Source organism: Lampris incognitus, chromosome 10 (genome assembly GCF_029633865.1).
Source record: "Lampris incognitus isolate fLamInc1 chromosome 10, fLamInc1.hap2, whole genome shotgun sequence".
Taxonomy (NCBI): domain Eukaryota; kingdom Metazoa; phylum Chordata; class Actinopteri; order Lampriformes; family Lampridae; genus Lampris; species Lampris incognitus.
The window spans coordinates 43,706,964-43,723,839 of record NC_079220.1 but is presented as its reverse complement, the minus strand read 5'-3'; the positions used below and the strand labels follow the sequence as shown (position 1 = coordinate 43,723,839).

Below are 16,876 nucleotides of genomic sequence, written 5' to 3'. Positions count from 1 at the left end.
TATGTTATTGTCTTAACTTGCAACACTTTATTGTTTGCCACCAATTTGTGAATAAAAAAAAAAGAAAAAGCGTTCGCTCGTCCAGGACCTGAGCCTGCAGCCTCGCTCTTTAGACGCAGCTCGGGCCTTCAGCCCTCGCAACTTTATTAACCAACTCTATGTCAACGTGGATTGTAAAAAACATACAGCTAAATAACTATAAAGCTAGCTAGCAACATAATCCATGACTGCTGTTTCATGCTAGCTAATGTTCGTACAATGGCGGGAATCGCAAACCAGTGAACTTGAGGACGCCCACATTGCGCATGTCACAGCCCAAATCGAACACGTCACAGACGCTGAATACGTCACTGATCTGCACTGCAATCAGGGGTACTTGGGACAGGCCGACAGGCCATCACAGGGCTGCGGCTAGCATTAGCGTTGTTGCTAGCTAGGTCTGCACAACTCATCGCTAAGGCTCGAGTACTCTGGCTAATCGTTTCTGCTTTGAGCTCGAGAGAGCCGATTCGCTGTTTGTGGTCAGAGACGGTGGTCTGAATTGTCTCCAGCTTTGCTTCGAGGCTGAAAATGCTGATTTAAATTCAGCTGATATGGTTGCTATGTGGTTTTCGAGCAAAGCAGTGGACATGTCAATGCCGCCAGCTAGCAAGTCTGCTTTTTTGGTGATGTTATCTTTTTTTTTTGTTTACTGGCTCTCGAGGCCATGGCTTTGTAAGATACAGGATTAAAAGTGTGCTGTTCGTTAGAAGAAAAAAGTTAGCGAAATATTGGGTAAAAAATATGACTTACTGGTTACTTGCGCGAGCATGGAACAGACGCATCTACCCCATGTCTGTGAGTCACCAGAAGTCTTTTATTTTTTTGATATATTGGATACATGTGTTTTTGTAGTTTTCTTTTTTTTTTGTAGTTTGGATATGTGTTCTTGTGGTTTGCATGTGTTTTTGTCTTGGTGTTGAACTACTGTGGGCTGGGGGAAACGATATTTCGTTTCATTTTATGTGTGCAGGTGCATGGAATGAAATGACAAATAAATGTTCCTGATTCCTGAACTTGAATGACCTCAAAGGGTGGATTTCCCTCTACTTATCTCTAAAAACTGATTGAGACATATAAACTAATGTGTAAATTGTACAGCAATTTTACATGTCAGTCTCGTGTGAATATGAGTTCGAGACAATAATCTTTAAAATTTATATAGGCAATTGGAAACTCAAGACCATACAAGATTTACTGTAATATTCATCAACGACCATAGTTTGAACAAAAGCCTTGAGACTGCCAGATCAATCTTATGAAAGATGCTTTTACAGGAGCAAAAAAGAAGAAGAAAAAAAAACCCAAAACAAAACACAAGTAATTTATCAAAATTAGACCACATTCATGCCAGAGAATTGGGCCAACTTTGAAACAAGTGAGTTACTTTCAGTCCACGCAAAGGATGAAATCAATAGGCTGCTGTGTGGTGCAGTTAGAGACCCTGTCTTTAAAAGGTACAATCTGCAATTGGTCAGACTTAGTAAACATTGTTCATCTAATTACTTGTGGATGAGAAACCAGCCAATGCCACATCACTTTCATTTCCAATTGAGGCTTTCAGTTGTCTCCATTGCTTAAACAAATAGTGACTGACCCGATGGTGAGATATATCATGTTTCTTGTTTTCAGTGCAACAAGGACTTTTCAGCATAATTTACTGGATGGCCAATAATTGAAAGCGCTCATCTTGCTGACACTGAAAGACAGACAAAATTTCTGTGCGTCAGTAACATCAAAACCATTCCTTTTTCCTCCTAAAGAGTAAAATAATTCATACCAGCAGCTGATATTGATCGCCACCAGGTGGTAGCCTGGAGGGGATTATGGATTTGGTCGTTCATGTGTGTGTGTGTGTGTGTGTGTGTGTTTCTGTCCGCAGCTAACGCTAATCTCGCATACTACTGGGCCCATCAGCCTAATATTTCTTTTTTTTTAACAATAACTATCATCAAGAACCCCTCGTGGTTGCGGTGATTCAAAACCTTTGAAAAACGTTTCCCACTACTGCTACTCCCTCTCTCCATTCACTCTCTAACTCGCTCAACCAATGCTACTCTGTCGCTGCCGATCTGAGTCAACCGTAGATTGACTGTCGCGCATGAGCACGACTGACTTAGATCGGACAGCGACAGCATATGAGTCTCGAAAGTAAACAAGAAATTGACTGTGTTTCACACGTCAGTAAATCATTCACTAATGATCTCAGCACAGGAGAACTGTAAGAACACTGGATGAAACAAAAATAATACCTGTCTTTATTTTCACAATATATTAAAGCTGGGTAAACCGTTTACGCTCGTGCATGCGCAACTCACATCTACGGTTGACTCAGATCGGTCAGCGACATGACCAATAGTTATTAAAAAAAACTTGATAATCCAAAAATAAGAAAGCTGTCAGAATCAGAATAACTTCCTCTGGATTGCAGTCAAAACAGGAACAGCTGCATATTATTGTCGCTGACTGATCTGAGTCAACCGTAGATGTGAGTCGCCCATTCGCAAGCATAAACGGTTTACCCAGCTTTATTATATAATAAAAATAAAGACAGGGTTATGGTTAGACCAAAACGGTCACATAGCAAACCTTTTCCTTTTGGAAAGTGCAAGTTCATATTAGACTTGGTTGCACTCGTGCGAGGGTCTGCCTTGGAGGCTGCGCAACCACAGACTGACAGGCAAAAGTTTTTATTAGGTCAATTTTTTAGCTTGAGCGCTGCATATTGAAAACGTTTTTTCCCCCCCATACTCCCCGTTCAATTGACTTGGGCGCTGCACCAAAGTCTAATAATGGCAGGAAAAACACTGGTTTTTCTGTCTGTGTGTGCACGCATCTGTCTGGTGCTAATCTCACATACTATTGGGCCTGTCAGACTGATAATTTTTGTGCATAGCTATGACTGTATGATCAAGGATCTCTTGTGGTTGAGGTGATTTAAAACCTTTGAAAAACCTGTTTTATACCGCAATTGAGTGCTAACTCCTCAACTGGTTTTTCCTTTAAGTCCAAACACTGGAGAAGGGGAGAAACGCAAGCAGTTCCTCCATATTTTCCCTTCTCCCATTAGGTGAAAAACGGGGTGGTTCATTGCCAAGTACAAGCATCAGAGAAGGGGAGATACACCTTGCGGAGCTCTACACTCGACTGAGTGCACTCCTCTAGTTCCAAGTTGTAATGAGTACTTACCGATACCACTTCCTTGAAAGTTTGGGGCGGCCTCGGACGGTCTTGTGCCATACAATGGGGAAGTTGGTTGTGCTGGCAAAGTTCTGAGTTACAGCAATAGTTGTGTCCATGTTGAGGACCACGTGCCACCAGCCACCTGAGGATACATAATAAGACGCATTCTAGTTCCAACAAAGCAGGTCTACATATATTTATTTGGCCTGGTAACATTGGCCACATTTAACGTACAAAATGCACTTTAGTTATAAGAGGATTATAAGAGATTGAATATTTAGTTGGCAAGGCAAATTAAATATGGAATAGTGGGGCTAAATAATGCAAAAGCGTATAAGGTTTAAGTAAACGGCAGATATAAAGTCTAGGACAAAGTGATTAGACAAGTATCCACGTTTACATACCAAAAATTGAAATAGTTCATCACCCATGACAACATTCACAGAAAACAATACTCTAACAGTATTATTTACCAATTTGGGAAATACTGTAATAAACTTGGCATAACTACATATAGCTGTGTCTGGTGTAAATTCTTGATTGAGTGATACAGGAAGGACAATTTTACTATTTATTAGGCACCTTAAAAAGACAATAACCATCTTTTTAAGATATGGGGAAGGAGTGATACGAGCAAGGGTGTGAATATAACTTCAATGCAAAATGGACCTCTCAAAGGAACAAAACAATCTGGCAAACAGATGCCACGAAACAAGTCATCCTTTGACACTCAAGCACTTTGGTTGTAGTTGTCTTCAGTTACAATCAAAGAATCCCACGTGGTGAGGCCTGCACTAATTGACCTGAGGATTTAATCCAGTTTTGTTGCAGTCTTAAGACCAGGTGGAATTAGGAGGCTCAAAGTCACATCAGTTATCACTCTAGGGGTGGTCAACTAAACTACGTTATCACAAAGCATTCTTCATGTTATTCTTCTGTTTATATGTCTATTTAAACACAGCCATTACGGCCATTAAAAAAAAAAAACCCATCTCATCTCTCATCATCAGCCGCTTCTCCGGGGTTGGGTTGTGGTGGCAGCAAGTGAAGTAGGGCACTCTAGTCCCTCCAGCAACTTCTGGGTCTACCCCAGATCTCCCCCCAGTTGGACGTGCCCGGAAAAACTCCAAAGGAAGGCGCGAAGGAGGCATCCTTATCAGATGCCCGAACCGCCTCAACTGGCTCCTTTCGATGCGAAGGAGTAGCAGCTCTACTCCGAGCTACCTCCGGATATCCGAGCTCCTCACCCTAAGGCTGAGCCCAGACACCCTATGGAGGAAACTCATTTCAACTGCTTGTATCTGTGAGCTCACCCTTTTGGTAACTACTCAAAGCTCATGACCATAGCTGAGGGTTGGAACGAAAACTGACTCGTAAATTGAGAGCTTTGCCTTCCGGCTCAGTTCCCTCTTCACCACAGCGGTCCAGTACAACGTCCGCATTACTGCTGATGCTGCACCAATCTGCCTGTTCATCTCCTGCTCCATCATACCCTCACTTGTGAACAAGACCCTGGGATACTTAAATTCCTTCACTTGGGGCAACAACTCATCCCCAACCCGGAGGGAGCAATCCACCATTTTCCGGTAGAGAACCATGGCCTCAGACTTGGAGGTACTGACTCTCATCCCGGCCATTTCAGAAAGCTGCAAACTGCCCCAGTGCGCGCTGGAGGCCGCGTTCTAATGAAGCCAACAAAACCACTTTATTCGCGAAAAGCAAAGATGCAATTCTGAGGTTCATCCTTGGTCGACTCCTCACCTTGGCTGCGCCTTGAGATCCTGTCCATGAATATCACAAACAGAATCAGAGACAAATAACAACCTTGACTCAAAAAAAAAAAATCAAAAGGAAAAAAAAAATCAAGGCTTTGTTTATGCAGATGTTTGTTAAAAAAGCAATGTGGACTGCAGTTAAAACCATCAGCTGTACCATCAAAAATAAGTGAACTATAAAAATAAACTGGAACTAATATTTTCTAACATGAACACTAAATAAGCATTTCAGAGAGTCAGAACACTAACTGGACCAAGTACCAAAGCATACTAGATCACCCACTTCATTATCACTTTACTCTTATTGCCTCTGTCCATAGATACAAGACACTAAGGTACAGGACAGCTTGTTTTAGCAAAGGCTTTGTCCCCCCTGCCATACATGAACTAACAACTCCTCTCCTCCTGTAACTAATGGTTGTGTCTGTGATATCTGTGCAATTTATATTAGTACTCTGTGGTTTTGTGTGTATTGTGTTTTTTTTTTCTTTAGTAAATGTATTGCTTGCCCTTGACTGTGGAAAGAATTTCCTCACGAGGACAATAAACTGTCTATGCTTGTATCTCACAACAGCTGCCTTACCCATGTTGCTTTACAAAAATAAAAAATAACGATGATTTCATTATGACAAAGCCAATGTCAGACCAAAAGGGACTCTATTCGTCTTAGCTGTGCTATACATTGTAAAGCTTTATCTAATTGTCGTGTCAAATCTGGCTCTACCTAACAAATCCCAGTGAAGGTGAGGTGTATTCAAAAGACGAAAGATCATTCTGACTGGATAATTGCACCTAAGAAGATCAAAATCTTCTGCAGTTTAATATATGTACAATCTTTACCATCCACATATTTTTCAGGTATTGCAATGTTGTGATGTTGGCTGGGTTTACGGGTGCATTTGTTTTATGGCTGGGATTTGCACATGCAGCTGTTTATTACTCTTATGGTACTTGTATTTGACATGTTTTTAGCGTTTCTGTGTTGGAAAGAATTCAGTTGCCCACAGGGCAATCAACATTTCTAAAGTTTCAGATGAGCAGAAAAGGACATGATAACCAGATGGCCTTTCACTGACCTGGTACAAATACGGTTTCTCCGGGCCTTTGGAGGATCTCTAAGGGTCTGAATTCTTGTGGCCAAGTGGGCTGCTGGGTGCGTGGGTACACCACAGTAAACCAAGTGATGGCCTCATCCTGCTGGTTGCCCCCGTCTTCCCTTGTCACCTTGATCAGTTCACGGGGTGTGTGGGTAGGGAAGAGGCACCAGCGCTTGTGCCCCTGTACCAAGGCATTCCAGGCACTTGTGCCCAATGGGTCAATGTGGATACCTGTGCCAGAGCGAGCTGGGCCCATTACAAACCATCTGAAATGGAGGGGAGAGGAGCAGAGCAGATAAAGACATTACAGGAATTTGCCAATGCTGACAGAAAACAGAAAAGGTGAACAAACAACCAGTTAACAATATACTTAAAAAGGTAATACTCAAATGAACCACAGAATTTAACACTAATGCATTCCATCTTCATCATTACAAACAAATCTTAAAATACAACATAAAAAGGTTATTGTAAACAATTTCAACAAAAGGAAGAAAACAGAGTAAAATTCAAACAGAACGGTGTTCGGTAAACAACACTAACAGCTGTGTGCAATTCTAATTAACCAGAGAGCTACATGAAAAATGACAGCTAACCTGTAGGGTGGTCGGCGCTTCTCCCCTGCAAACTGGAACAGATCATCTCTGAAGAAAATGGGCACCTGGTAGTCCTCCAGCAGCTTACGGCGCTTGGCATGCTCACCGTAGCTGCTGTCAAAGATGTAGAGAGGGCTGTCATCCTTGGTCGACTCCAGATACTCCACATAGTACTTCATCTTCATCTTCACTGAGTAGCCATCATTGTCCTCGCCACACTTGAATTTCTGGTTGCGGTACTTGCGTTTGAGGCGCTCCAGAGTCCATTTTTCATGAGCGGGCCAGCTTTCCTGGCAGTTGAGCAGAACAACAGGTTTATATGGTCTCTCAAAGCGCTGGATGAACTCCTCCGGACTGAGACGCAGGGTGTCCACTCGCTCAACATTGTCCTAGTAATACAGCATATATCAGTGCACAAAGCAAATAGGTGCGTCTCTTTGAGAAAGATGCTTTTGTATTGAAGAATGTATGTTAGAGGGTTAAAGATTAGCTCTTTTTCAAGCTCAAGGTACACCCAAAACCAAAGAAAGACTTCTACACTATCGCATTAAGTGTGTTGAGACTACTCAATTCCCCCTAGCATGACATGTGACGTACAGTGCATCCAGAAAGTATTCACACCCCTTCACTTTCCCCACATTTTGTTATGTTACAGCCTTATTCCAAAATGGATTAAATTCCTTTTTTTTCCTCATCAATCTACACACAATACCCCATAATGACAAAGTGAAAAAGGTTTTGTAGAAATTTTTGCAAATTTATTAAAAATAAAAAACTGAAATATTGCATGTACATAAGTATTCACACCCTTTACTCAGTACTTGGTTGAGGCACCCTTGGCAGCGATTACAGCCTCAAGTCTTCTTGGGTATGAAGCTACAAGCTTGGCACACCTATATTTGGGGTATTTCTCCCATTCTTCTCTGCAGATCCTCTCGAGCTCTGTAAGGTTAGATGGGGAGCGTCGCTGCACAGCTATTTTCAGGTCTTTCCAGAGATGTTCAATGGGGTTCAAGTCTGGGCTCTGGCTGGGCCACTCAAGGACATTCACAGACTTGTCCCGAAGCCACTCCTTCATTGTCTTGGCTGTGTGCTTAGGGTCGTTGTTGTGTTGAAAGGTAAACCTTCGCCCCAGTCTGAGGTTCTGAGCGCTCTGGAGCAGGTTTACATCAAGGATCTCTCTGTACTTTGCTCCATTCATCTTCCCTCGATCCTGACTAGTCTCCCAGTTCCTGCCACTGAAAAACATCCTCACAGCATGATGCTGCCAACACCATGCTTCACTGTAGGGATGGTATTAGCAAGGTGATGAGAGGTGCCTGGTTTCCTCCAGACATGATGTTTGGCATTCAGGCAGAGGTCAATCTTGGTTTCATCAGACCAGAGAATCTTGTTTCTCATGGTCTGAGAGTCCTTTAGGTGCTTTCTGGCAAACTCCAAGCGGGCTGTCATGTGCCTTTTACTGAGCAGAGGCTTCCGTCTGGCCACTCTACCATAAAGGCCTAATTGGTGGAGTGCTGCAGAGATGGTTGTCCTTCTGGAAGTTTCTCCCATCTCCACAGAGGAACGCTGGAGCTCTGTCAGAGTGACCATCGGGTTCTTGGTCACCTCCCTGACCAAGGCCCGTCTCCCCCGATTGCTCAGTTTGGCTGGGCGGCCAGCTCTAGGAAGAGTCCTGGTGGATCCAAACTTCTTCCATTTACGAATGATGGAGACCACTGTACTTTTCGGGACCTTCAAAACTGTAGACATATTTTGTACCCTTCCCCAGACCTGTGCCTCGATACAATCCTGTCTCGGAGGTCCACAGACAATTCCTTTGACTTCATGGCTTGGTTTCTGCTCTGACATGCACTGTCAACAGTGGGACCTTATATAGACAGGTGCGTGCCTTTCCAAATCATGTCCAATCAATTGAATTTACTACAAGTGGACTCCAATCAAGATGTAGAAACATCTCAAGGATGATCAGTGGAAACAAGATGAACCTGAGCTCAATTTTGAGTGTCATAGCAAAGGGTAAGAATACTTATGTACATGCAATATTTCAGTTTTTTATTTTTAATAAATTTGCAAAAATTTCTACAAAACCTTTTTCACTTTGTCATTATGGGGTATTGTGTTTAGATTGATAAGAAAAAAAAGGAATTTAATCCATTTTGGAATAAGGCTGTAACGTAACAAAATGTGGGGAAAGTGAAGGGGTGTGAATACTTTCCGGATGCACTGTATATGCTAAGTCATCAAGGGTACACAGGAGAAATCTTGCTCTTCATCACAATATCAAATCTTCAACAAAACTTTACAGCCACCATGATAAAAAAAGCTTATCCAACAACAGAAACTAAAATACAAATTTTAGCAAACCACGATTCATCGTGAGAAGTAATTGTTTGTCACATCCTTAATACACCTGATGTTGCATCATTACAGTGGGGAAAATAATTATTTGACCCCTTGCTGATTTTGTAGGTTTGCCCGCTTACAAAGAATGCAACAGTCTATAATTTTAATCATATATACATTTTAACAGTGAGAGACGGAATCCCAAAGAAAATTCCATAAAATCACATCATATGAATTTATAAAAATTAATAACCACCTGATTTAGAAAAATAAGTATTTGATCCCCTACCAAACAGCAAGTATTCTGGCTCCCACAAACCAGTTAGTTATGCACCCCCAATCCCAACTAATTACCCACATAAAATACACCTGCATTACCTCGTTACCTGTACAAAAGATACCTGTCCACACCCAATCAATCAGATTTCAACATCTCCACCATGGGCAAGACCAAAGAGCTGTCTAAGGACACCAGGGACAAGATTGTAGACCTGCACAAGGCTGGGATGGGCTACAAGAGAATTAGAAAGCATCTTTGAGAGAAAGTAACAACTGTCGGTGCAGTTATCAGGAAATGGAAGGAACACCACACCACCGCCAACCTTCCTCGGTCTGGGGCTCCATGCAAGATCTCGCCTCGTGGGGTGTCCCTGATCATGCGAACGGTGAGGAATCATCCCAGAACCACAAGGGGGGAACTGGTTAATGACCTGAAGGCATCTGGGACCACAGTTACAAAGCAAACGGTTAGTAACACACTACGCCATCATGGATTAAAATCCTGCAGCGCACGCAAGGTCCCACTGCTCAAGAAGGCACATGTACAGGCCCGTCTGCAGTTCGCCAATGAACACCTGGACGACTCAGAAGAGGCCTGGAAGAAGGTGATGTGGTCGGATGAGACCAAAATAGAACTTTTCGGGCTCAAATCCACTCGCCGTGTTTGGAGGGTGAAGAACACGGAGTACAACCCAAAGAACACCATCTCCACCGTCAAGCATGGGGGTGGCAACATCATTCTTTGGGGGTGCTTTTGAGCCAAGGGGACAGGACAACTCCATCGCATTGAGGGGAGGATGGACGGGGCCATGTACCGTGGAATTCTGGACCAACACCTCCTTCCCTCAGTGAGAGCGCTGAAGATGGGTCGTGGATGGTGGTTCCAACACGACAACGACCCAAAGCACACCGCCAAAGCAACCAAAGAGTGGCTGAAGAAGAAGCACATCAAGGTTCTGGAATGGCCTAGCCAGTCTCCAGACCTGAATCCAATTGAAAATCTTTGGAGGGAGCTTAAAATTCGGGTTGCCAGGCGACAGCCTCGAAACCTGAATGATTTGGAGGCTGTCTGCAGGGACGAGTGGGCCAACATCCCTGCCGAAATGTGCACAAACCTTGTCAGAAACTATAAAAACCGTTTGACATCTGTGCTGGCCAATAATGGCTTTTCTACTAAATATTAACATAATGTTTGTCCAGGGGTTCAAATATTTATTTTGGACCAAAAATATGCAAATAAATTAATAAAATTCATACAACGTCTTATTCCACTTTTGGTCATATTCTGTCTCTCACTGTTAAAATGAACCTACGCTTAAAATTATAGACTGTTGCACTCTTTGTAAGTGGGCAAACTTACAAAATCAGCAAGGGGTCAAATAATTATTTTCCCCACTGTACATACTTTCGAGTAATGTACCTCACAAGACGACAATACAAAGTCAGTGACCATGACAATCCTAATCTGAATAAACTGAGCAACATTAGCCTGAAACTTGTAGCACTGCTACCGCTGGCACAACAGATGTTTACCTCTTATCATGACCTTTTTATCCATGCACTTTCACCTAGTGTCAAGCGCACTGCATTTTAGTGTATAAATGGTGTATAAATAATCAGAATTTACGTTATTGCCATGTGCACTGCATGCACTAGAAGAAGAAAGCCACTTTATTTAGTCATTGTGCAGTTGTTCGGTTACAATGAAATTTGTCTTCTGAATTTAACCCATCCTATTGTAACGGAGCAGTGGGCAGCTGCAGTGCCCAAGGACCAACTCCAGTTCTTCTTTCCATTGCCTTGGTCAGGGGTACAGGCAGTAGTATTAACCCTAATATGCAGGTCTTATGATGGTGGGAGGAAACCAGAGCCCCCAGAGGAAACTCACACAGATACGGGGAGAATATGCAAACTCCAACAGAAAGGACCTGGGACGGCCTGGTGTTGGAAACCCAGGACCTTCTTGCTGTGTGGCAACAGTGCTAACCATTGGGCCACCATGCTGCCCATTAGGAATTTAGCTTGGTGTTGTTGATACAGTTGTGAGTGCAAGAAAAACAGTGTAAAATAAAAGTATGTGGACAAATCTACATACGAACACACACACACACACACACACATAAAAAAAAAATATATATATGATTCTTTGATGAATCACATTAGCAGCTGATGAGTGTGAGACACATGAAACAGGCCTGTACTGAAATGTATTAAAATCTTTTTCCCTGTATCCGTGTTGATATATATATATATATATATATAAAAAACTTTGTTAAAAGAAACACTCAATGGTAGGGAAAGTTCTCAACAAATGATGGGCAAAATAATCCAGTGAGTCAAGTAAATTCTTTATGAGACAGTACAAGCCTGTTACAAGCCTGAAACATTCATAAAGAATTTACTTGACTCACTGGATTGTAGTATGTGTGTGTATATATATATATATAAATATATACTACTACTACTACTACTACTTTCAGCTGCTCCCGTTAGGGGTCCCCACAGCGGACCATCCGTTTCCATTTCTTCCTGTCCTCTGCATCTTCCTCTGTCACACCAGCCACCTGCATGTCCTCCCTAACCACATCCATAAACGTCCTTTTTGGCCTTCCTCTTTTCCTCTTGCCTGGCAGCTCCATATTCAGCATCCTTCTCCCAATATACCCAGCATCTCTCCTCCACACATGTCCAAACCATCTCAATCTTGCCTCTCTTGCTTTGTCTCTGAACCGTCCAACCTGAGCTGTCCCTCTAATATAATCATTCCTAATCCTGTCCGTCTTCATCACTCCCAATGAAAATCTTAGCATCTTCACCTCTGCCACCTCCAGCTCCACCTCCTGTCTTTTCATCAGTGCCACTGTCCCCAAACCAGATAACATAGCTGGTCTAACAACCATCTTGTAAACCTTCCCTTTTAACTCTTGCTGGCACCCTTCTGTCACAAATCACTCTTGACACTCTTCTCCACCCACTCCACCCTGCCTGCACTCTCATCTTCACCTCTCTTCTGCACTCCCTGTTACTTTGGACAGTTGACCCCAAGTATTTAAACTCGTACACCTTTGTCACCTCTACTTCTTGCATCCTCACCATTCCACTGTCTTCCCTCTCATTCACGCATAGGTATTCCGTCTTGCTCCTACTGACTTTCATTCCTCTTCTTTCCAGTGCATACCTCCACCTCTCCAGGCTCTCCTCAACCTGCACCTTACTCTCGCTACAGATCACAATGTCATCCGCAAACATCATAGTCGACGAAGACTCCTGCCTGATCTTGTCCATCAACCTGTCCATCACCAGTGCAAACAAGAAAGGACTCAGAGCCGATCCTTGACGTAATCACACCTCCACCTTGAACCCTTCTGTCATTCCAACCGCACACCTCACCATTGTCACACTTCCCTCATACATATCCTGCACCACTTCTACATACTTCTCTGCAACTCCTGACTTCTTCATACAATAATACCACACCTCCTCTCTCGGCACCCTGTCATATGCTTTCTCTAAATCCACAAAGACACAATGTAACTCCTTTTGGCCTTCGCTATACTTCTCAATCAACATTCTCAAAGCAAACATCGTATCTGTAGTGCTCTTTCGTGGCATGAAACCATACTGCTGTCACCTCTCCTAACCTAGCTATATAATCCAGAGAGTCAAATCACTGGATTATATCATCAGCTGTCAATCGACAGCTGATGATTGCTTATGGCATGAAACAGGCTTGTACCGTCTCAAAGAATTTACTTGACTCACTGGATTATTTTACTCCTTATTTTGTTGAGCACTTTCCCACCGTTGAGAGTTTCTTTTAACATATATATATATATAAAGCAGATCTAGAAAAAAACTGCAATGTGTGATTGATTAACATATGATGACTGATTTGATTAGTAAACTTCGGCTGTTGGAGATCTTTTTTGGGGGGGGGGTGTTTCGGAGTCATAAGAGGCTATATCGTTAATTTCAACGGGTGCCTAATTAACTGTCACCAGGGTCGGGTGCGCTGCCTACGTGACCGACCGCGCCGCTGACGTTTTGTAACGTGAAAGGCGCGAGCTAGTAACGTTAGCAGCTAATGGAAGCCGAGCGCGTGTGCCAAGTTGATGGGTTACCTTCACTGTCCGGTGTGACAGGTCGAAAGACTCGCAGTAAGCATGCTTTGTCCAGTCTAATGAGTCCTTTAACTCGGGCCTGGCGCTCCGTTTGGCCTCTTTAATCCTCTTCTTACTCTTATGATTCATTCTTCCTATGAAAAAAAAATTAATTAAAAAAAATGTAACGCTGTTACCCTACGAGGGTTAGCCAACTAGCCAGACCGGGGTTTCTGGAGAAACACATTCGCCTCACTAGCCGGCTAGCTGCGTTTTTCTAGTCTGGCTAATTTTGACTATTTGTACCTCGCTTCATGCTGGTGCCGCCGATTTGGAAGTAAATTGTTGCGTTAAAAATACGTACTCGGACCTTTATAAATAACTGTGAGTGCGTTTATGTACCTGTCTTTGTCGTAAAAGTAGTAATACGGCTAGCAAGAGGCGCTAACGGTCTACCTGACGTTACTGTGCGACTGCAACCAAACACAAATAAATAGCCTGAGTGCCCGCCCTCTATTGTATCAATAGAAAAATCATTGGTCGTAGACGAGTGCCAATCAAAGATAGTCAACTAACAATTGGATAGAATATGGAGTGCCCGCCATAGACCCAATAGTTACATTTCATTGGGTATGTACATGTAGACCGAGATGGAAACGCTTGAATTCATAGATGGGAGGAAAAACAAAGGGGGAAATTACTTAGACCGAAAGTGAGGCTTATCTAAACTAAAAAAAAAAAAAAGAATAAGATAATTTAGCATGTGACCGTTAATAATTTCACGGTCATGAAACATGGACACAGTACAGGAAAGCACAGTTGTGTACAGTTATGTTAACCGTAAAAAACTACAATGAGTTTTCCACAGCGCTTCGAGTCATATGCCGGAGCAGTAGGTGGCGGTAATGCACCTTAAAGCTGGATGTTAGCCGCCCTTAAAACGCAAAAAGAATAAGAAGATGTGTTTGGACTTTATTTTTTTCCCCAGAAAGAAGACGGGAACATGGTTGGTTTTATTCTCTATCTTCTGATGATCGAGAGCCAGAATAATGGACCACAGTACAGATTATTCACCTAATATAGCCCACAAAACATTCTCTTTTGAAGAAAATCAAGACACACGGCAATCACTGTCTGTCTCCATACCTGAGGTGTTGTGATTTTTTTTTAATCTTCCTAGTTGTACCCACCTGATTTTTGCTAATTCTCTGATGACACATTTGAAAAGTTATATCTGCATTTATTGCACGCACTCCGCACTAACTTCGTGGCTAACTCGTAAATGACATACATTGAACCATGCACACAGGTCCTCGATCCACAATATGGCATGTATGTCTGGCCTTGTGCTGTGGTGCTGGCACAGTATGTATGGACACACAGAGAGGAGATGAAGCATAGGACAGTACTGGAGGTGTGATTCACATTTCAGTTCACAACATAATAAGGGATGTTATGTCTGCAGACATGAAAATGTATATACCTTTTAAATACTTTTGGATGTGTATTCACAGCTTGGTGCAGGTGTGAGTCTACCAGGTGTGGTGGCTGCAAAGTGTGGGGCAAAGGTAATCTTGTCAGACAGTGCAGAGCTTCCACTTTGTCTTGAGAACTGCTGGCGAAGCTGTGCTGCCAACGGTTTGTCCAATGTGCTGGTGTCAGGGTTAACTTGGGGCGAAATCTCACCAGATCTTTTCATCCTCCCTTACTTGGACATCATCCTGGGATCAGATGTTTTCTACGAGCCAGAAGGTTAATTTCTTCAGTTAACATTTACTGTATAACCCAAATCACAATGTCCTGAGCCATATAACTTACAATTTGCATAAAAACCTGACTTCAAAATGCAAAATTATTCTAGATTTCGCTGTATAACCCAAATCACAAGTTCTTGGGCCATATAACTTAGAATGTGCATAACAAAATGCAAACTTATTCCAGATTTTGAGGATGTTCTTGTGACCATCGCTTTTCTTCTGAGAAAAAACCCAAAGGCCCAGTTTTGGACCACATACCAGGAAAGAAGGTAGACCTTCACTCACTGTCATAACTTAGAAGTGGCTTGGTTTGGCTAGATGAGTCTAACAGCATCCTTTTCTTTCAGTGCTGACTGGTCCATTGAAGGGTTGCTTCACAAATGGAAACTGAGGTGTATCGACATTCAGTTGGAAACATTTAACGCAGACAAAGCTGAGCTAGCTGGATCTACACTGCCAGGTAGCCACACCATAAAAATGATGATAATAACACAGGTGACAGAAGAGAAGCTGTAGACAAAATGCAGCCCAAAGAGATTTTCACACAGACTACCATCAACTCTTTTGTTTGGGATGTTGATTATCATTTATGCGTTATTCATTTTTGCCAGTCCGAGAAACACTGAGATTTATAGACAAGATAGTCTATAAATTGAGCAGCATGTTATGTAATTGGCTTGAGTAATGTGAAGCATTTGTGTTACCATGATGTTTGTCTATGTGTAATGAGGGCCTTTTATTGTACTTTATTTCTTCTATTCTGTGCTTTGACAAATAAACTTGAAGCAAAGTAAAAAAGATATGAGGACTTTCTGAACACAACACTTTCTTTAATGGAAATCACTGATAAAAATACAATTTACAAAACATTGTCAAAGGATGAGAAAGAAGTGCAATCTGGTAATGATAGAATGCTTATAATGCTCAATAAATGCCATATTTGACATCCAAATTATGGAAAAAAGGAAAAAAAGAAACCCTAAAGGGGTGTAATGAAGTGGTAGTCACAGGAACATTCTGAAGACTACTGAAAACAAGCACTCAGCAGAGCAACAGGCCACCTTAACAGCTAACCAGCAATACTCAATTGCTACACAACTGTGCCTAGTGCACACAATAAATAAATAAATACAAGAAGGAAGATTAAAATCATAAATTGAAAAAGAACCAAAAACTCAAATGGCCACTAAATGAGTGCCATGTTTTATAAAGTTGCAAAAAAAAGGACGAGCGTTATACCTTAAAATTTATGAATGCCTTTCACTGACCTGATTAAATTTTGAAACTTAAATCTAGGAAAAACAGGTCAGTCAACAGAATATGGTTGTACACTCCCTTTTGCACTAAAAACTAAGGGGATGGGGACATCTGGGTGGTGTGGCGGTCTATTCCATTGCCTTCTAACACGGAGATGGCCGGTTTGAATCCCCGTGTTACCTCCAGCTTGGTCAGGCGTCCCTACAGACACAGTTGGCCGTGTCTGTAGGTGGGAAGCTGGATGTGGGTATGTGTTCTGGTCACTGCACTAGTGTCTCCTCTGGTCGCTCGGGGCACCTGTTCAGGGGGGAGGGGGAACTGGGGGGAATAGCGTGATCCTCCCACATGCTACGTCCCCTTGGCGAAACTCCTTACTATCAGGTGAAAAGAAGCGGCTGGCAATTGGGACGGCTCGGAAGAGTGGGATAATTGGCCAAGTACAATTGC

At 42.5% G+C, this 16,876-nt stretch overlaps 2 protein-coding genes across 7 annotated transcripts in view; one reads left to right on the top strand and one right to left on the bottom strand.

Annotated features, from left to right (window-relative positions):
* The window catches only part of jmjd6 (jumonji domain containing 6, arginine demethylase and lysine hydroxylase), a 37,287-nt gene extending 23,404 nt beyond the window's left edge, over positions 1-13,883 (bottom strand). For both annotated transcript variants that reach the window (XM_056287618.1, XM_056287619.1), the window contains exons 1-4: positions 13,437-13,883; positions 6,691-7,079; positions 6,074-6,360; positions 3,229-3,364 (exon numbers count right to left, since the gene is read on the bottom strand). In XM_056287618.1, the coding sequence (XP_056143593.1) occupies positions 3,229-3,364; positions 6,074-6,360; positions 6,691-7,079; positions 13,437-13,565 (941 nt within the window). In that variant the 5' untranslated portion in view covers positions 13,566-13,883. The remainder of the gene's footprint in view (positions 1-3,228; positions 3,365-6,073; positions 6,361-6,690; positions 7,080-13,436) is intronic.
* On the top strand, positions 13,308-15,953 carry mettl23 (methyltransferase 23, arginine). Of its 5 annotated transcripts, none has more exons than XM_056287620.1 (6): positions 13,308-13,472; positions 14,404-14,566; positions 14,725-14,829; positions 14,930-15,167; positions 15,357-15,441; positions 15,520-15,953. In XM_056287620.1, exons 2-6 carry the CDS (start codon positions 14,465-14,467, stop codon positions 15,686-15,688), a joined length of 699 nt encoding a protein of 232 aa, XP_056143595.1. In that variant the 5' UTR covers positions 13,308-13,472; positions 14,404-14,464; the 3' UTR covers positions 15,689-15,953. The 5 variants fall into 5 exon arrangements, with proteins under 5 accessions (XP_056143595.1, XP_056143598.1, XP_056143597.1 ...); XM_056287622.1 differs by lacking the exon at positions 13,308-13,472 and adding an exon at positions 14,106-14,127; XM_056287623.1 differs by lacking the exon at positions 14,725-14,829.
* The last annotated feature ends 923 nt before the right edge of the window (positions 15,954-16,876 follow it).